Genomic DNA, 23,280 nt, shown 5'->3' with positions numbered 1-23,280 from the left:
ATATTCAATATGTTATCAATATAAAGTCATTACCAACTATGGTAGAAAACCAAAATGTATCGATAATGTTAGGCCACAAAACCCAAGTTGGGTGGACAAATATTCAGTGAGAACAACTCCTGCAAAGGATGCCAACAAAAATTTACCTCATTCAATGACTCATCAACAATAAAGCCCCATCTCAAATTTGGTCGAAATTCAACGAACTTTGGTAAAGTTACGCTGTGAAAACTGAAGTGAGGAGGATGGACAATCAAGGGGCATTACTCCTGTAAATGACATTATGGAAGTTTGAAGTTTTATCAATTTAAGGCTGCCCAAACCCTCACCGTAACCATAATTTAGTTGAAATACAAACTATTTCCAGTAAAATTATCTTGTGGAAACAAAATCATTAACAGCTGGACAACTTGATTACGCTAGTGTTATGCCATTTTCATAATGTGAAGCCCTAAAATTAAGATTGTTAAAATATCAGTACACATTTTATATTGGCATAAAATGTACAGTCCAGAAAGGTAGATTGTCACACCTTTTCTTACCTTAAAACCTAAAGGAACTCAGTTCAAGAGTACTTACCTTGACACTGAAAAAGATCTAAACAAAAATGCAAACCATATTTTGAATAAGTGATGGGTGATATCATATACAAATGTGATTAATTCTCCAAGTACTTATCAATCTAATAAAACTTGCCTATTTAACAACACAGCTAAACAACTGGCAATTGTATCTGAACTGTAAGTATGATCTTTTTATTAGTAACCTTGACAGTAAAACTCATAGGTCACTCATCAAGGTGGCAATCATATCCTATCCACCTTTGGTTTCCCACTGCAGGAGTTCCTCTAAAAAATAAAGCCTACTGGAACAGAGTACCAGTCTAACATGAAAGCCTACTGGAACATAGTACCAGTCTAACAAGAGTCCCTACTGGAACATAGTACCAGTCTAACATGAGTCTCCCAAAGGACTGATGCTCTACTTGCTGAAAAGAATTTCAAGGAATTCCAGATAAGACCATTTCTTCCTTTTCAAATGCTGAGAATTGAAACTATCTCTGATATTCTACAATTAACTAGATTTTCAAAATTAGCTGCTGTGGTGAACATACTGCATGCCAGAATGGTACCATTTTCATTGAGGACCAGCAAGGCATCATAGGAAGTGTTCTGATGGAAATCCGATGCTGATATCACTTTCTATTTTGGAAAAGCAATAATAACAATATTTTCAAGATGGGTATTATGATGGCTATACTGGATATCAGAATGGCACCACTTCTATTTAGAACAAGCTAGACCTCATAAGAAGTCTTTTGATGAAAGCACACTATTGATAGGACCAGTCATCTAAGAAAACTAGTGACAGCATGATTTTCAAGATGGCCTTTGTGGTGGCAACATCAGCACTAATTTCACTTTTGAACAATGAGATATCATAAAAAGTCTTTCAGCTAAAACCCCATGCTGGTATCACCATTAACTGAGGAGAAATAGCAACAAGATGTTCAAGCTGGCCAATGTGAGATGAATACGAAATGTCTGAATGACATCATTTTCATTTAAAACTAACTAGACATAATAAGAAGTTGTTTAATAAAATGACATGTTGATACTTACATCCAAGTAGGAGGATTAGAGATATCAATATTTTCAAAATGCCACTTTGAGGTGATATTCAACATCAGATCAGCGCCATTTTCATTTTGGACCAAGATGGCACATCAAGAAGTTTTGTGTGGCATGCAAAGGGCAGCCAAAAATCCTGACTGTAACAGTGTTACTCTCTTACTGGTCGCACATGCTCATTCATTTTGTAATTAATCTGGAAACAAGTGGCAAGATATGTAAAATAGGTTGCCAACCGTGAACTAGACCAGTGGATGAATGTGTTGAGTTTCATGGTAATCCTCCAAGTCATTTAGGTGGAGTAATGATAACAAATTTCTACTAATGGACAGATGGATGATAGACATAAATTGGACAGATCGATGATGGACATAAAATGGACAGATCGATGATGGACATAAAATAGATGGATGATGGACATAAAATGGACAGATGGATGATGGACATAAAATGGACAGATGGATAATGGACATAAAATGAACAGATGGATGATGGACATAAAATGGACAGATCGATGATGGACACAAAATGGACAGATGGATGATGGACATAAAATGGACAGATCGATGATAGACATAAAATGGACAGATCTATGATAGACATAAAATGGACAGATGGATGATGGACATAAATTGGACAACAGACCATCCCATAAGCACTTCTGGTCTGTGACCAGCAGAACTAAAAGTGAAGTACATTCACTGCGTCTCATGATAGAGTAGAGTGATGGGCAAATTTCAATGTAAACAACTGTTTTTCAAGGGTACCATAAAACAATGACATAAAAAGAAAACATACAAGAGCCTTAATTCAGGATCAAAAAGAAGCGATTATCTACCACTTGAACCATTGTGACACTGAGCTTTTAGAACTAAAAGAGCCATAACATAGCATAAATTAATCAATTAGAACTACAATAAATTTTGATGTAAATCTTAGCTTTTAAAATTATTAATGGTTATGATTTGAGATATTGTGAAAATAACAGACATAAAAATTTTGCCATGGGAGTTAACTTCTCTGTGATAAAACTGAACGTATTAAAAGAATTTTAACATAATGATAACAAATAGCAAATTCATTCTTACTCAACAAAGTGGTAAACAAGAACATTATCATGGACAGCTGGGAATAGGCAAAAAAGTCAAACAATTTTAAAGAATTATTTAAGTAAAATAAATGCAAAGAAATTTGCAATGCTTGCTAAAAGCCAACTAGCAAAAACTATGTAAGACTCCAGAACTGGATTTTATGTGCACTAGCTACAAAAGCAAAAACAGCAGGAAATGAAATGTAGTGGAAAAGCAATTACATCCTTAGTAAGAATTCTGATTACATACTGTAAGGGGATGATGTAGGAATATTTTATATATTGAAATCTTGAAAAAATAAAAGCATAAGGTATTTTTTTAATCAGAGAGAAAATTATAAATATAAGAGTAACATGGGTACTTACAACATATTCAACAAGACTGAACCTTCCCAAACCTAATGATCAACAAGACTGAACCTTCCCAAACCTAAATGATCAACAAGACTGAACCTTCCCAAACCTAATGATCAACAAGACTGAACCTTCCCAAATCTAAATGATCAACAAGACTGAACCTTCCCAAATCTAAATGATCAAAAAGACTGAACCTTGCCAAACCTAAATGATCAACAAAACTGAACCTTCCCAAACCTAATGATCAACAAGACTGAACCTTCCCAAACCTACATGATCAACAAGACTGAACCTTCCCAAACCTAATGATCAACAAGACTGAACCTTCCCAAACCTAATGATCAACAAAACTGAAACTTCCCAAGTCCTAACAATCAACAAGACTGAACCTTCCCAAACGTAATGATCAACAAGACTGAACCTTCCCAAGTCCTAACAATCAACAAGACTGAACCTTCCCAAACCTAATGATCAACAAGACTGAACCTTCCCAAACCTAAATGATCAACAAGACTGAACCTTCCCAAACCTAATGATCAACAAGAATGAACCTTCCCAAACCAAATGATCAACATGACTGAACCTTCCCAAACCCAATAATCAACAAGATTGAACCTTCCCAAACCTAATGATCAACAAGAATGAACCTTCCCAAACCTAATGATCAACAAGAATGAACCTTTCCAAACCCTAATGGTCAACAAGACTGAACCTCCCAAGTTCTAATAATCAAGACAACCTTCCCAAACTTTATAATCAACAGGACTGAACCTTCCCAAACCTTATAATCAACAAGAATGAACCTTCCCACACCTAATGATCAACAAGAATGAACCTTTCCATACTAAATAACCTGACAAACCTGTGAACTATCCTATATAAAACATACAGTTTATCTGTAAAGTTATTGTCAAGGAATAATAGACTCATGGTTTAGAAACATGTAATGTGTTCTTGACTGTTGCCTGGACAAATAATACTATAAGTCATGCAATTTTTGTGCCTGATTATTTTTTTACAGATTATTTATAAAAATAATAATTAATCAAGATATACTAGCCGCCATATATAGCCTATCTTGTGCTGAGAAATGGCATTAAACCATAAAACAACAACAATAGCAACTTAGTTATCATTAATCATTCACAATGTATTATTTATGACTCAAAAACACATTTCAGCTATAGGAACAATCATGTGCATTGGCAAAATAAGCGTACAAGTTGTTCCCATTTCTATTTTATGTCACTATGAGTTAGTCAGTGAGTATTGTAGTTCACACTGATATTTTTCAGGTCTGATAACTTTATTGTCTGTACACAGTCAAATCCAAAATTAATTTTAAAAAAATTAACATAATTTTGTTTTCTCTGAACAATGACTTGAATGACGGAAATGTTTTTAACAACAATGTTTAGATTTGATGGGACATTCTATCAGTCCAGATTTACAACAATCCTGATAATCTTTTATACTGTACATAATAATTAAATATCATAATCTTTTATACTGTACATACTAATTGAATATCATAATCTTTTATACTGTACATAATAATTGAATATCATAATCTTTTATACTGTACATACTAATTGAATATCATAATCTTTTATACTGTACATAATAATTGAATATCATAATCTTTTATACTGTACATACTAATTGAATATCATAATCTTTTATACTGTACATAATAATTGAATATCATAATCTTTTATACTGTACATACTAATTGAATATCATAATCTTTTATACTGTACATAATAATTGAATATCATAATCTTTTATACTGTACATAATAATTGAATATCATAATCTTTTATACTGTACATAATAATTGAATATCATAATCTTTTATACTGTACATACTAATTGAATATCATAATCTTTTATACTGTACATAATAATTGAATATCATAATCTTTTATACTGTACATACTAATTGAATATCATAATCTTTTATACTGTACATACTAATTGAATATCATAATCTTTTATACTGTACATAATAATTGAATATCATAATCTTTTATACTGTACATACTAATTGAATATCATAATCTTTTATACTGTACATAATAATTGAATATCATATCTTTTATACTGTACATAATAATTGAATATCATATCTTTTATACTGTACATAATAATTGAATATCATAATCTTTTATACTGTACATAATAATTGAATATCATAATCTTTTATACTGTACATAATAATTGAATATCATAATCTTTTATACTGTACATACTAATTGAATATCATAATCTTTTATACTGTACATAATAATTGAATATCATAATCTTTTATACTGTACATACTAATTGAATATCATAATCTTTTATACTGTACATAATAATTGAATATCATAATCTTTTATACTGTACATAATAATTGAATATCATAATCTTTTATACTGTACATAATAATTGAATATCATTGACTTGAATCCCACATCATGATTAATATCCTTAAGAAATATCATTATAACAAAGAAACTTGGGTAACCATGTATCATGTTATCGAATGCTGAAAAAAACTGACACGTAGAAAATGAGGTACCATAACACCTCTTGATTTAGCACAGTCCTGACTTGCTTTGTTGTAACTGGATAAAGGGAAATCATCCAGCAAACCTTTAATTAATTCAAAGAAAACAAGCATGGTGAGTGGGATAAGACTGAGATAATTCTATAAATGTAAGAAACTGATATAGACAGAGATTGGGGAATAAAAGTAACTAATGACTGATACAGGCAAAGATTGGGGAATAAAAGCCCCATGTAACTAGTGGCTAGCTATAAGTATATATGCAGTTTGATTATTTAGAAAGCTTTATAAAAGTTCAATCTGATGGGTGGACTTAATTTTCGAACCTTGCAACTATCACACATACTGCCCGTAACATTGGGCAAGCAATTACAGACACCTGTCTGCTGATCACATAGGTTAGTCCGATTTGCACCAAGGGGATAGCATCGACAATCTGAGAAACAAAAACATTACAATATGAAATCAACTAGACAGTTAATTGCATCATACCAGGCATATATCTATAACCATCAAAAACATTTATTTGTATTCTTTAGTATTAGTGAACACAAGGACAAAAACATATTTATTTGTATTCTTTAGTATTAGTGTGCACATGGTCAGGAGGCCTAAGTGGAGCTGAGATTGCTCCTCTGGCCAACATCTGCCTAACAGCTAAAGGACTAGTTAGCCAAGAAATGTGTGTCAGTAGAAATTTCTTCAAATACGGTTCATTTCATATGTCATGAAATAACCATTTCAAGGTCTATTTTACTTATCTTCCTATTTGATGGCACATCAAAATCATTTGTCTCGTACTGAAAAGGTATCTATGCCAGGAGGCATTCTGTCGAAGTTGGTCAAACTCTGTTGAGCAATTTTTTGGGATATAGTTATTAAAATGTTTTTCAATACTTAGTAGTGGCAGTCAGTAAAAATTCTGTTTTTAATAACAGCAGCCATATCTGACAGATGATCAGCTTCTCTGGTATTGAACTGAAAACCCATATTGACAGAATGCTTTTTTTGAAATTTTGTCAAAATCTGTTGAGTAACGTTTGGAGAAGAAATAATTTAAATGCTTCTCTATTTGTAGAAAAGTGATATCTGAGGGCTAATTGGTATCATTTGTACAAAAAATCTGAAAGCCCTTCAGGTCCAAATACTTTCCATCAAACTTGCTTGAATTCTATTCAGCAGTTTCTGAGAAGTTGTTTGAAGGTGTTTCCATATTTTGTAACGGTGGCCCTATTTGATGGCAAATCAGCATCATTTGTACAAATTTGTGTGTGTGCGTGTGATTAGGATTTTTAACATAGCTTTAAAAAAATTCAGTCATTTCGCTATGATGTCTGCAGTGTGGCAGCTTATAGTGATGTCTAGCACTGAGGCATCATGCTGCATGTAGCATGATGACCCACCCAGTCACATTATCCTATCATCAGGCAGACCAGTCCTAACACTAACCTCCGAATGCTTAACACCAAGCGAGGCAGCTGTTAGTACCATTTTTGTACGACTTTGGTATGACTCAGCCGCAGTTCGAACCCACGACCTCCCGCTTCCAAGGCAGATGCTCTAACCACTAGGCCACCAGAGTGGTCTGTACAAATCTGAAAGGACTTCATGCCTGGATATTCTAAAACATGGTCAAATTCTGTTGAGAGGTTCTGTAGAAAAGGTTTTTAAAGATTTTTCTATTGATAATAACATTGGCCATACTTGCTTGTAGACTGGTATGTTTTGAATAAAATTTAAAAGCCTTCAAGCCAGGATACTTTATCACAAATATGGCCATGTTCTCTACAGCATATTTTAACATGGTTTTCTATTTTTAGTAATGGTAGCCATATTTGATGGCAAATCTATACTATCTGTGAAGCAAAAAAAACAACCTGAACGACCTTAATGCCAGGATGTGATCCGTCAAATGTGGTAAAATCCTGCTCAGTGGTTATTGAGAAGTTTAAGGATTTTTATATATTTGATATTGGTGGCTATATCTGATGGCATATAAACATCAATGGTATAAATTTGATAGCCCTTCATGCCAGAATACTGCATGTCAAACTCAGTCAAATCAAGCTGCATGGTTTCTGTGAAGTCATTTAAAGGTTTTTCTACTTTTAGCACTGGTAGTCACATCAGAGAAAAGATCAGCATCATTTGCAAAAATCTGAAAACCCTTTATTTCTGAATTCTTTCTGCCAAACTTGGTCAAATTCTGCAGAGCTGTTTTTATAAAGACTTCATTTAAAGGTTTTATAATTTTTGTAATGACAATCATGCTGAATGAAGCACCATCAACTGAACAAATATGAAATGTCAAGAAGTTTTTGAGAATTGTAAACAGCAGCTGAATAGACACACAATGAACAACGGACCATACCGTAAGTTCATTAGGACTTACAACCTGGTGAGCTAAAACCAAATTTCAATTCTTCCATGCTGTCCAACAAATGTGACATTACTTTAATTTTGCTACTTGTCTTGCTTATGAAAACAAACAAAAGCAGCAAGGTCTCCAAAACATCATAGAATTTTTAAACCACAATAATAGCAGTTATATCAGATGAGTTTGGGAAAACATATACTATCAAACTATACATGTAAATGGTCGACAGACTCTGAAGCAAATAAAATTTACTGAAAATACTTGCAGCCTCCAAACATGTATTGCTGCTCAAAAATATGACTAGTCTATGATGTTCTTCATCAGAATTTATATCCAAACAAATGAAATTGCAAACAGAAAATTTTCAAGTCCGAAACCCTTAAGCCTAATGGTGTGCCACTTTTGCCAATGAAAAATATATGGATAAGATTGACACTGAAATATTAACTGAAAAGATCACTGTAAAGGTAATAAATCTGAACCAGTCAAGATTATGCTAGTTCCTTTATGGTTATGTGTATAAGACGAAAATTACACAATAAAGTATTTAAGAATACACAATAAAGTATTTAAGAATCAGTCTAAATGATAACAGACTTCTCACCCAGACAGCCTCGCTGTGAGTAACCATAGTAACCGTTCTGACAGCGGTCACAAGTAAGTCCCATAATTCCAGGGCGACAGACACACTGCCCCGACATGGGGTGACATCGCACATCCAGTGAACCTATTTTGCTACAATTGCAAGGCAAACAGCTGCGCTCTATATTGCCATAACCTGCCTAGGAAATGAATGCATGTGATCAAAAATGTCTATATTAGTGGAAAAATTATATTGCAAATTAGTGAACTATCCACTCTATTAATACAAAAAATGTGCAAACAGCAAAATAAGAGAATTCAAGCTGAAAAGTGAAGAAATTATTAATTGATGTTACCATATTTACTTGCTGACAGGTTAAGACCAACTGCAAACTGTACAGACCCAGATCTGTTACTGCATAATGCACTGGCAGATCTGGAGCTGTGCTGTTTGTTATGAGTAACCTGTAAAACAAACATTATAGACCATGATATACCAGCATCAGGAGCTATGTTGTTTGCAATTGGTCATGACCTGTAAGTGAGTACATAAGGTCATGACCTACAAGTGAGTACATAAGGTCATGACCTACAAGTGAGTACATAAGGTCATGACCTACAAGTGAGTACATAAGGTCATGACCTACATTCTAATTCTAAAAATAATAAAAGTCTATCAATGTTTTGTGCAAACTGATGTGGCTGACTAATGTTGCAATGAAATACATTGAAAGATCCATCAATAGTATGCATTCAAGTACAGTAATACAAGATTGCAAAAACATTCTGCCTATAAACCACTAAAAACTGAAATGAAAATATGAAGGAAAATTGTAACAATTTGACTATTGCTACTTGAAAGTGTAACATTTAATTTCTTGCTTTCAAAAATATTTTTACTTAGTTTTGAGCAATATGTATGTACTATAGTCTGGTTGTTTTTTGTACATTTAGCCCAGAGAAAGAAATATAAATAATACATTAAATTAGTTCTCTTTCCTAAACCATGTGTTAAACTGTAAAAAAATGTTTAGTACAAAAATCTTTGTCTGATAAATCTTCCCCCACTCCTGTACTGATACTGATGTATACTTTGGGTTTGATCTCACCTCTTCATTAAATCATGCAACAGATGGCAACAAATCTGTCCCTAATATGTAACACTTAATGATATTTATCATGGCTCCTGATTTGTGATCAGTTGAAGAGGACTTTTAGCAATATGTGCAGACTATTTCCAGATTAAATCCTTTGTTGACAACTTGTAAATCCATGTTGAAGAACACAACAATGCCGCTTGTCACCATTTTGAATTTCATGGCTACATCCAGCCATCACATCAGCTCCAGCAACCAATCAGATGCAACTTTCACTCAATCACTCAATTTAAAGTTTTGGTTGCTTGGGCCATGTGACAACTCAACAAATAATATCAACCATTTTTTTTGCTTTTGTCCAATCCTGCATTAAATGAGCAGGTAATTTAAAATAATGAAGCAATCAAAACTTTCAAATGAGCCAATGATGGGATGCTGCATTCGACTGGTTGCTAGATCTGACAGAAGAATTGAATAGTAGCCATCAAATTCATTATTGTGACAGGAGGTAGGGTTGTATTATTCCACATGGATTTACAAGTTATAAAATATAAGATCTGATCCAGAAATATTCTGGTGAAAAGCTCCTTCAACTGATCTAAACTCATGAGCCATGAGAAATAATAGAAGTATACAAAATGTACACTGATGTGATGCAGACAGGTTTGTCTGCATTAAATGCATGATTTTATGAAGAGGTGAGATTAGACCCAAACTGTCCATCAGTATCAGTACAGTTCTTGAGGCTGATTTATTGGACAATGCAAATCCAGGCTGATTTATTGGACAATGCAAATCCAGACTGATTTATTGGACAATGCAAATCCAGACTGATTTATTGGACAATACAAACCCAGACTGATTCATTGGACAATGCAAATCCAGACTGATTTATTGGACAATGCAAATCCAGACTAAAATGTATACACTATTCATTTCAACATGAAAGCCAATACCAAAGCCAAAAATAAACTAATGATATGTGTTTTGTGATTATTATGGATATATGTATGCAGTCATTTTCATGCAACAGACAGTACAAAAGAGCTTTTCTTTAAAATGTTCTGTCAATCCATAAAACCTGGAATACATTAGTATTAAGCAAACACTGTGCATTGTGAACCAAATATCATTAAAAAGCTGCAGCAACCAGTTAGTTAACACAGGGATACATACTGGGCAAACAAAAATAAAAATAAAACATAAAACAAATAAAAGAAACTTTATCAATTAACAAGTAACAACTTGCATATCCAAAAACAAAGTAATTTCTGCATGCATTCATACCATATAAACATCTTCTGTAGTATGCAATAGGGAGGTAAGGTTCACACGGTTAGGAAAGTCTCATTAGCATAGTTAATATCAATGGTAATTAATTATTAATAACAAAAAAGGTTATTATGATAAGTTCTTTGTTTAGGTTTAAGTATGACATATCCCATTTTTCACAAGCCCCAGCCTGGAGATAACTAACAGGCACTGATGTTCCAATTTTACACAATTTTTAAGAAAATATTTACTTATTACCCAAGATATTTTTATTGATATTCTTAATTTTCAAAGACATTGATAGGACTACAGATAGTACGGGGCAAAAGAATAATGTAAAATTCTGACAGGGATTACTACCTCTTACAGATATGACACTTTACAAGGCAATCACATATTCTGCAGTTGAGAAAAACTTATATATCTTGTAACAAATTCAATGGAAAAGATGAAATGAATGTGCTATCTGAAAAATAATTGATGATTCTTATGTTAAATTTTGAGATATGATAGGAAACAGTACATTTGTATTTTGACAGAAAATTCCTTACCTGGCATCGGTCACAGCGCTGACCAATAAAATGCTCTTTACATTCACATTGACCATTGCTGCGATCACAGATCATTCTGCGGGAGCCATCAGGATGACAGTCACACACTGGAGGAAAATAGAATTACTAACAACAAAAAATTGGACAAGATAATAAGCAATTAATCAATCATTATCATATTTAACATCCAAACAAACCTTCAAAAAGAATTCATTTCACACCATCGATAAATGCATATCATTCAATGTACACCAATTGATGTAACAAAAAGCAAATTATTAAATATTCTATGAATCAGCTGTGAGACTGCTTTAAAACTTAACCATTCATATGTATAACTCACATACGACAATTAGAAAAATTTATTTTGTACCATTTAGCAAGTGTGCTTTGTACACTTGTCTTTGTATGTCTTAAGTGTCATACATACAACTCATTAAATATAAAACAATTATGTTATAGCTCCAAGAAATGATGCAAAATGTTTTTGTGCAAAGTACACATTTGTTAGGCAGAAATGTTGGTTGTTACAAGCTAAGTTCTGGAGTGATTTCAATTTTTCAAGACGATATCTCATTCAGCAAAATTCTCTGTGAAATAGTTGTTAACCATTCTATCATGTATAAATATAGTTAACCATTCTAACATGTATACATATAGTTAACCATTCTATCATATATAAATATAGTTGTTAACCATTCTATCATGTATAAATATAGCTGTTAACCATTATATCATGTATAAATATAGTTATACCATTCTATCATGTATAAATATAGTTGTTAACCATTTTATCATGTGTAAATATAGTTACATCATTCTATCATGTATAAATATAGTTGTTAACCATTCTATCATGTATAAATATAGTTGTTAACCATTTTATCATGTGTAAATATAGTTACATCATTCTATCATGTATAAATATAGTTGTTAACCATTCTATCATGTATAAATATAGTTGTTAACCATTTTATCATGTGTAAATATAGTTACATCATTCTATCATGTATAAATATAGTTGTTAACCATTCTATCATGTATAAATATAGTTGTTAACCATTCTATCATGTATAAATATAGTTACACCATTCTAACATGTATAAATACAGTTAACCATTCTATCATGTATAAATATAGTTAACCATTCTAACATGTATAAATATAGTTAACCATTCTAACATGTATAAATATAGTTGACCATTCTATCATAAATAAATATGGCTAACCATTCTAACATGTATAGTTTCAAATCAAGGATTATCAGATTTTAGAGGTATTAGATTTTAGCAACTATGTTAAACAGTTCATGACACCCCTAAAAAGTAGCAGTATTAGATTTTAGCAACTATGTTAAACAGTTCATGACAACCCTAAAATGTAGCAGTATTAGATTTTAGCAACTATGTTAAACAGTTCATGACAACCCTAAAAAGAAGCAGTATTAAGATTTTAGCAAATATGTTAAAACAGTTCATGACACACCTAAAAAGAAGCAGTATTAGATTTTAGCAAATATGTTAAAACAGTTCATGACACCCCTAAAAAGAAGCAGTATTAGATTTTAGCAAATATGTTAAAACAGTTCATGACACCCCTAAAAAGTAGCGGTATTAGATTTTAGCAACAATGTTAAACAGTTCATGACACCCCTAAAAAGTAGCAGTATTAGATTTTAGCAACAATGTTAAACAGTTCGTGACACCCCTAAAAAGTAGCGGTATTAGATTTTAGCAACTATGTTAAACAGTTCATGACACCCCTAAAAAGTAGCAGTATTAGATTTTAGCAAATATGTTAAACAGTTCATGACACCCATAAAAAGTAGCGGTATTAGATTTTAGCAACAATGTTAAACAGTTCATGACACCCATAAAAAGTAGCGGTATTAGATTTTAGCAACTATGTTAAAAAGTTCATGACACCCCTAAAAAGTAGCGGTATTAGATTTTAGCAACTATGTTAAACAGTTCATGACACCCATAAAAAGTAGCGGTATTAGATTTTAGCAACTATGTTAAAAAGTTCATGACACCCCTAAAAAGTAGCGGTATTAGATGTTAGCAACTATGTTAAACAGTTCATGACACCCCTAAAAAGTAGCGGTAATAGATTTTAGCAACTATGTTAAATAGTTCATGGCAACCACAAAAAGATGTGGTATCAGATTTTAGCAACTATGTTAAATAGTTCATGGCAACCACAAAAAGACGTGGTATTAGATGTTAGCAACTATGTTAAACAGTTCATGACAACCACAAAAAGTAGTGGTATTAGATGTTAGCAACTATGTTAAAAAGTTCATGACAACCACAAAAAGTAGCAGTATTAGATTTTAGCAACTATGTTAAAAAGTTCATGACAACCACAAAAAGTAGCAGTATTAGATTTTAGCAACTATGTTGAACAGTTCATGACAACCCTAAAAAGTAGTGGTATTAGATGTTAGCAACTATGTTAAACAGTTCATGACAACCACAAAAAGTAGTGGTATTAGATGTTAGCAACTATGTTAAACAGTTCATGACAACCACAAAAAGTAGTGGTATTAGATGTTAGCAACTATGTTAAACAGTTCATGACAACCCTAAAAAGTAGTGGTATTAGATGTTAGCAACTATGTTGAACAGTTCATGACAACCACAAAAAGTAGTGGTATTAGATGTTAGCAACTATGTTAAACAGTTCATGACACCCCTAAAAAGTAGCAGTATTAGATGTTAGCAACTATGTTGAACAGTTCATGACAACCACAAAAAGTAGTGGTATTAGATGTTAGCAACTATGTTAAATAGTTCATGACAACCCTAAAAAGTAGCAGTATTAGATGTTAGCAACTATGTTGAACAGTTCATGACAACCCTAAAAAGTAGTGGTATTAGATGTTAGCAACTATGTTAAACAGTTCATGACACCCCTAAAAAGTAGCAGTATTAGATGTTAGCAACTATGTTAAATAGTTCATGACAACCCTAAAAAGTAGTGGTATTAGATGTTAGCAACTATGTTGAACAGTTCATGACAACCCTAAAAAGTAGTGGTATTAGATGTTAGCAACTATGTTAAATAGTTCATGACAACCACAAAAAGTAGTGGTATTAGATGTTAGCAACTATGTTAAATAGTTCATGACAACCCTAAAAAGTAGTGGTATTAGATGTTAGCAACTATGTTGAACAGTTCATGACAACCACAGAAAGTAGTGGTATTAGATGTTAGCAACTATGTTAAATAGTTCATGACAACCACAAAAAGTAGTGGTATTAGATGTTAGCAACTATGTTAAATAGTTCATGACAACCCTAAAAAGTAGTGGTATTAGATGTTAGCAACTATGTTAAATAGTTCATGACAACCACAAAAAGTAGTGGTATTAGATGTTAGCAACTATGTTAAATAGTTCATGACAACCACAAAAAGTAGTGGTATTAGATGTTAGCAACTATGTTAAATAGTTCATGACAACCCTAAAAAGTAGTGGTATTAGATGTTAGCAACTATGTTGAACAGTTCATGACAACCACAAAAAGTAGTGGTATTAGATGTTAGCAACTATGTTAAACAGTTCATGACAACCCTAAAAAGTAGTGGTATTAGATGTTAGCAACTATGTTAAATAGTTCATGACACCCCTAAAAAGTAGTGGTATCAGATGTTACCAACTATGTTAAATACTTCATGACAACCACAAAAAGTAGTGGTATTAGATGTTAGCAACTATGTTAAACAGTTCATGACAACCCTAAAAAGTAGTGGTATTAGATTTTAGCAACTATGTTAAATAGTTCATGACACCCCTAAAAAGTAGTGGTATTAGATGTTAGCAACTATGTTAAACAGTTCATGACACCCCTAAAAAGTAGTGGTATTAGATTTTAGCAACTATGTTAAATAGTTCATGACACCCCTAAAAAGTAGTGGTATCAGATGTTAGCAACTATGTTAAACAGTTCATGACAACCCTAAAAAGTAGTGGTATTAGATGTTAGCAACTATGTTAAACAGTTCATGACACCCCTAAAAAGTAGTGGTATTAGATTTTAGCAACTATGTTAAATAGTTCATGACACCCCTAAAAAGTAGTGGTATCAGATGTTAGCAACTATGTTGAACAGTTCATGACAACCCTAAAAAGTAGCGGTATTAGATTTTAGCAACTATGTTAAACAGTTCATGACACCCCTAAAAAGTAGCGGTATTAGATTTTAGCAACTATGTTAAACAGTTCATGACACCCCTAAAAAGTAGCAGTATTAGATGTTAGCAACTATGTTAAACAGTTCATGACACCCCTAAAAAGTAGCGGTATTAGATTTTAGCAACTATGTTAAACAGTTCATGACAACCCTAAAAAGTAGCGGTATTAGATAAAGCATTAAAAATAAACTGCTAAAATGAGGCACCTTGACAGTGAAGTTTTACTTTACTTACATTTGCAGTCTCCATTGATGGCAGTCCCATAGTAACCCTCCCTACAAAACTGGCACTGGTTGCCCTCTGTATTGGACTGGCATATCAGGCACTTGCCCATCTGCTGGTCACAGCTACCTGGGATGTTTGGGTCAATATTGCCATTACAGGAACACGGCTGACAATAATTTCCAGGGACAAGTGGGAAGCCAAAATAACCATTTGCACATCTGAAATGAAAGAAATAATTTTACTCTCATCATGTGCTTCAACTTTCATGGTTTTGTATTAAAAATATATAAAATAATTTTGGGTAGATTAATTTGTGACTTGCCCGACAAAGTTGGCATATTAGTATTTTTGGTTTAACCACCAAAAATACCTAAAATAACATATATAAAATATAAAACTATGCAGAAGCAAATGGCGGTCACTTGAATATTTAAAACAATACTACCACATGTAAGAGCACAAACTCAAAGCCCTGCAAAGTTCTAAACTTACACCATGTTTTCATCTGAGTGAATAACACCAATGGAAGCAGATGTAGTAAACAAAACTAAAAAATACTACCACCTGTATGAGCACAAATAAAACACCTGTCAAGAATAATCAGTTGCACCTTCTTTTCATCCGAGTTATTCAAAAGCAAAGGAAGCCATTGCCATAAAAGTGTGAAGATGCTAACTAAACTGGAAACAGTTGACACACTCCTTTACTTGTGCCTGCCTCATGCATAGACCAACTTCAACCACTAAACTTGACAAAAGATAGAAAGTACAAAGAATAATTACAATCAAATTTCCACAACTGGTATGCTAACAAGGTCATGGAGGCCATCAAGGAAAAGGAAGATGTTAGTGGTAACCATCAGTGCATTGTATTAGTGAACCTCACAACCTCATTGTTTAATCAAGCCAATTGATGATGAATGGATAATTGCAGTCATGCAGCAATAAGTGAAAGATCAGACCCAATTATCTGTGGCTTTGTGAAAGCTGTACTTGTTTAATTCTGCAATCTGGGGATTATCTAACTTACATGCATTTGTGTATACCAGGATTTTTGACTGATACTGTGGCATTGTCCCAAAATTTAATAAAGTGTGAGCTTCAATTAGTGTATAAACAGTGCTTCATTAATATTAGTGCTTCAAGTAATAGTTGTAGAATAATACAAGTTTGTTCCTTATGATTAAAAAAATACAAGGTAAAAATGAACATGCTATCAGTAAAAAAAAATTTCAACAGATATGCCTGAATGAAGGATCGAATTTTGAATAAGTATTACATTTAATTTTCATATTCTAGCATTATTTATTGTTCTTTATTTAATTTTCATTAACACTATTGTTCAAAATACCTAATGCTTTATCTCATTTCTCTCAATCTTTATTTATCTCTCATTTCAATTTAAGACAGTGAGTGGAAACGACAGCTACTGGATACCTTATTGGCATGTGTGCATTGCAACAAAATGCTTTATAATTCTTTTTTTCAAAGAATTGAAATAAAAGAACATGTTAATATAAAACTGTTTCATCCAATGCATAACCCCATTTAATTCTACATCAAGTCTGAACAAGTGAGTCATATCACAATGACTTTTATGATGAAAAACAAAACTTGGTAACTGCCAATATTTTTCACTTTGATGTACTTACTGTAGTTACCCCAATACAATTTTCAATGTGTTGCAATAAGAGTTCAGGATGTACATTATGTGAGCACCATTGTCTTCTGACTCAAGTTTTTGAACACAACATTATAAATGAATTAAATGTAAATTTATTTTCTGGCCATCATGGCAACCATATTGAATGTCATGTCAACTCTCCTCACCACCATCACCAAAAGTTGTAAAGAATGCTTTTATGAATTCCAAATGCTAATGTAACCAATCTTTCTGGAAAAGTAGCCATCATTATATTAATTAAATTTTCCAAATCACCATGATAAAAATCCATATTTTTATAGCATCTCTTAATCATTTAAAATAATTTATCTGAAAATCCTGTGTAAATATACTAATGACCCTTGCTGAGTATACTAAAGTAACAATATTTTCAAGATGAATGCCAGGCGGCCATATTGTTTGGCAGTGAGTCTTTATTTTCATAAGACCAACTAAACCTCCAGACAAACAAATTAGACATGTTTCCTGGCCATATCCTCCAATTAGTTTGGAAAAGTAGTGAGAGCAAGCATTTTAAAATGGGTACCACTGAAGCCATTATATTGTGATGGGGGGCAGGTTGTATTATTCAAGACCAACTAAATCTCTAATTGAGTATTCAAAGTGTTATAGTAATCATCCAAACAGTTCAACAGTTCAGGATATGTAGTGATGAAAATAATGTGCTAACAGAACAGTGGATGATGCATAGATGACAGATAATACGTGACAATCATCTAAGCTGGAATGGCTTTAAGATCAGGCAGACTAAAAGACTCAAATTCTATATCTCACCTGTCACACCTGTTCCCTGCATACCCTGGGAGGCAGTTCAGACATACATAGTTATTTGGGTTAAGGGGAGTGGAGGACAGCACACATTCTGATGCAAAGTTATTCCTGGGATCTAGTAAGGGGCATGCACATGGTTTACAGTCATCAGGTGTGCCTCGTGTAGGGTCGCCATAGTAACCAGGTGCACAAATCTCACAGCTGTCTCCTGCTGTGTTATCAAAACATGTCTGGAAAAAATGAAAATGTAACAAGTAATATTTTGATACCATTCAGAATAATAGCACATTACAATATATGACTATCAATGTACACCTTCTTAATTTAGTCACATTACTCTGCAACACTAACTAAAATATCCATGAATGTTACGATTTCAATACCAGTGACAAGCCAGTGACCAGTGTTCTTTTCATTTGTATTTTTTATTTGGATGAATATTCATACCTAGCACAACTATTAGGATAATAATATACGCATAAATGTCAAATTCATCCATTTTAACTACTTTGGATGTGGAACAAAGAAACAGGCCAGAAGATAAAAAAGAGACAGATGAAATGACAGACTGACAAAACAGCCTCACAAATCAGGATGTAATACATATTATGGTTATTTACACCATACATAAATTTAAAAGAGGCAGCAAGGCCAAGTTCTGGGGCTCTGACCTAAGGCTGAGAGTTGTGAGTATGAGTCCTTTGCTTTGACATACCATGATTAGCTCTGAAAAATTTTCTTTCCCAGTCTGACCACCTGGTGTCATTGATGTAAGGTAGGGTGGTGATTTCTCAACAGATAAAAATCTAAACTGGGTGAAATGTCAGTGAAATACAATAGCAATTACAAAACATTACTGAACCAATTAAGTGGGATCCAGACCATACCCATGTTATTAGAGGGGGTAACAGAATGTAGAGGGACCCTATTCTGTGCTACTAATATAATTATATCTGCTAGTATATTAGTCTGCAATGAATGAATAAAATGTGATCCAGACCACTGCCATGATGCAAAAGAAGGCAACAGAATACTTAAGGGTGTTATGATGAGGCTACCAATATACCAATAACTGCTGGGCAGTTAACATGCAATGGTCTGGTCCCCACTCAATGTGAACTATGCAATTCCAGTTGTCTCAGTCATACTGTAGAAACCGGGAATGGCTATAATCTACTGAATCAAGACATACTAAGGATGTCTCTGACCATTCGTAAATCTTACAAATGAATGTGTAAGCTAAGGTAGTATTAAATTAAAAGATTTGATGAAAACTACAGTGACTGGTATTTATGCTGACTGACCCGGCACTTTCCAGTGTAAGGGTCACACTGCTTGGCATGTCCATTACAGTTACATGGCACACACTGTCCTCCATAGATCACATTGTTGACCCTCCTCCAGCCAAGATCACAGCTCTGAAATTAGATATTTATTATTTTGAATGATTAGATGCTGAATTTGACAGCAAAATATATTCTGTAAAATATTATTTTAAAAATTAACTTAATTGTTAGGAATACCTTTTTAAACTAAAATTTTATGTTCCTCACATGCTAAATTTAGTAGATTCTTGTCACTAACATGCTGAATTCAGTGGATTCTTGTCAATAACATGATGGAAATCAGTGGATTCTTGTCACTAACATGCTGGAATTCAGTGGATTCTTGTCACTAACATGCTGGAATTCAGTGGATTCTTGTCACTAACATGCTGAAATTCAGTGGATTCTTGTCACTAACATGCTGGAATTCAGTGCATTCTTGTCACTAACATGCTGAATTCAGTGGATTCTTGTGACTAACATGCTGGAATTCAGTGGATTCTTGTCACTAACATGCTGGAATTCAGTGCATTCTTGTCACTAACATGCTGAAATTCAGTGGATTCTTGTGACTAACATGCTGGAATTCAGTGGATTCTTGTCACTAACATGCTGAATTCAGTGGATTACTGTCACTAATATGCTGGAATTCAGTGGATTCTTGTCACTAACATGCTGGAATTCAGTGGATTCTTGTCACTAACATGCTAGAATTCAGTGGATTCTTGTCACTAACATGCTGGAATTCAGTGGATTCTTGTCACTAACATGCTGGAATTCAGTGGATTGCTGTCACTAACATGCTGAATTTAGTGGATTCTTGTCACTAACATGCTGAATTCAGTGGATTCTTGTCAATAACATGCTGAATTCAGTGGATTCTTGTCACCAACATGCTGAATTCAGTGGATTCTTGTGACTAACATGCTGGAATTCAGTAGATTCTTGTGACTAACATGCTGGAATTCAGTGGATTCTTGTCACTAACATGCTGAATTCAGTGGATTCTTGTCACTAACATGCAACATGCTGAATTCAGTGGATTCTTGTGACTAACATGCTGAATTCAGTGGATTATTGTGACTCACATGCTGAATTCAGTGGATTCTTGTCAATAACATGCTGAATTCAGTGGATTCTTGTCACTAACATGCTGGAATTCAGTGGATTCTTGTCACTAACATGCTGAATTCAGTAGATTACTGTCACTAACATGCTGAAATTCAGTGGATTCTTGTCACTAACATGCTGGAATTCAGTCGATTCTTGTCACTAACATGCTGGAATTCAGTGGATTCTTGTCACTAACATGCTGGAATTCAGTGGATTCTTGTCACTAACATGCTGGAATTCAGTGGATTCTTGTGGATTCTTGTCACTAACATGCTGGAATTCAGTGGATTACTATCACTAACATGCTGGAATTCAGTGGATTCTTGTCACTAACATGCTGAATTCAGTGGATTCGTATATCACAAAATGTTGGAATTAAGTGGATTACTGTCACTAACATGCTGGAATTCAGTGGATTCTTGTCACTAACATGCTGGAATTCAGTGGATTCTTCTGGATTCTTGTCACTAACATGCTGGAATTCAGTGGACTACTGTCACTAACATGCTGGAATTCAGTGGTCTACTGTCACTAACATGCTGGAATTCAGTGGATTCTTGTGACTAACATGCTGAATTCAGTGGATTCTTGTCACTAACATGCAACATGCTGAATTCAGTGGATTCTTGTGACTAACATGCTGAATTCAGTGGATTCTTGTCAATAACATGCTGAATTCAGTGGATTCTTGTCAATAACATGCTGAATTCAGTGGATTCTTGTCACTAACATGCTGGAATTCAGTGGATTCTTGTCACTAACACGCTGAATTCAGTGGATTACTGTCACTAACATGCTGAAATTCAGTGGATTCTTGTCACTAACATGCTGGAATTCAGTGGATTCTTGTCACTAACATGCTGGAATTCAGTGGATTCTTGTCACTAACATGCTGGAATTCAGTCGATTCTTGTGGATTCTTGTCACTAACATGCTGGAATTCAGTGGATTCTTGTCACTAACATGCTGAATTCAGTGGATTCGTATATCACAAACATGTTGGAATTAAATGAATTACTGTGGAATTAAGTGGATTCTTGTCACTAACATGCTGCAATTCAGTGGATTCTTGTCACTAACATGCTGAATTTAGTGGATTCTTGTCATTAACATGCTGAAATTCAGTGGATTCTTGTCACTAACATGCTGATTTTAGTGGATTCTTGTCACTAACATGCTGAATTCAGTGGATTCTTGTCAATAACATGCTGAATTCAGTGGATTCTTGTCACTAACATGCTGAATTCAGTGGATTCTTGTCACTAACATGCTGAATTCAGTGGATTCTTGTCACTAACATGCTGGAATTCAGTGCATTCGTATATCACAAACATGTTGGAATTCAGTGGATTCTTGTCACTAACATGCTGAAATTCAGTGGATTCTTGTCACTAACATGCTGGAATTCAGTGGATTACTGTCACTAACATGTTGAATTTAGTGGATTCTTGTCACTAACATGCTGAATTCAGTCGATTCTTGTCAATAACATGCTGAATTCAGTGGATTCTTGTCACCAACATGCTGAATTCAATCGATTCTTGTCACTAACATGCTGAAATTCAGTGGATTCTTGTCACTAACATGCTGAATTCAGTGGACTCTTGTCACTAACATGTTGGAATTAAGTGGATTCTTGTCACTAACATGCTGAATTCAGTGGATTCTTGTCACTAACATGCTGAATTCAGTGGATTCTTGTCACTAACATGCTGGAATTCAGTGGATTCTTGTCACTAACATGCTGGAATTCAGTGCATTCTTGTCACTAACATGCTGAAATTCAGTGGATTCTTGTCACTAACATGCTGAAATTCAGTGCATTCTTGTCACTAACATGTTGGAATTCGGTGGATTACTGTCACTAATGTGCTGGAATTCAGTGGATTCTTGTCACTAACATGCTGGAATTCAGTGGATTCTTGTCACTAACATACTGGAATTCAGTGGATTACTGTCACTAACATGCTGTAATTCAGTGGATTCTTGTCACTAACATGCTGGAATTCAGTGGATTCTTGTCATTAACATGCTGAAATTCAGTGAATTCTTGTCACTAACATACTGGAATTCAGTGGATTCTTGTCACTAACATGCTGAAATTCAGTGGATTACTGTCACTAACATGCTGGAATTCAGTGGATTCTTGTCACTAACATGCTGGAATTCAGTGGATTCTTCTGGATTCTTGTCACTAACATGCTGGAATTCAGTGGACTACTGTCACTAACATGCTGGAATTCAGTGGACTACTGTCACTAACATGCTGGAATTCAGTGCATTCTTGTCACTAACATGCTGGAATTCAGTGGATTCTTGTCACTAACATGCTGAAATTCAGTGGATTCTTGTCACTAACATGCTGGAGTTCAGTGGATTCTTGTCACTAACATGTTGAAATTAGTGGATTCTTGTCACTAACATGCTGAATTCAGTGGATTCTTGTCAATAACATGCT

General features: G+C 33.8%; 1 protein-coding gene across 1 annotated transcript in view; it reads right to left on the bottom strand.

The window, feature by feature from the left end:
• LOC149806308 (laminin subunit alpha-2-like) overlaps window positions 1–23,280 on the bottom strand; it is a 339,640-nt gene that overhangs the window by 202,266 nt on the left and 114,094 nt on the right. Inside the window, exons 17-22 of the mRNA XM_089951256.1 lie at window positions 19,689–19,802; window positions 18,388–18,614; window positions 15,940–16,148; window positions 11,509–11,615; window positions 8,611–8,788; window positions 5,956–6,065 (exon numbers count right to left, since the gene is read on the bottom strand). Coding sequence (XP_089807382.1) covers window positions 5,956–6,065; window positions 8,611–8,788; window positions 11,509–11,615; window positions 15,940–16,148; window positions 18,388–18,614; window positions 19,689–19,802 — 945 coding nt within the window. The remainder of the gene's footprint in view (window positions 1–5,955; window positions 6,066–8,610; window positions 8,789–11,508; window positions 11,616–15,939; window positions 16,149–18,387; window positions 18,615–19,688; window positions 19,803–23,280) is intronic.

Source organism: Sinohyriopsis cumingii, chromosome 1, assembly GCF_028554795.1.
Source record: "Sinohyriopsis cumingii isolate HCF-2022 chromosome 1, ASM2855479v2, whole genome shotgun sequence".
NCBI lineage: Eukaryota > Metazoa > Mollusca > Bivalvia > Unionida > Unionidae > Sinohyriopsis > Sinohyriopsis cumingii.
Note: the sequence above shows the minus strand (reverse complement) of the source record. Positions and strands in the feature narration are given on the sequence as shown.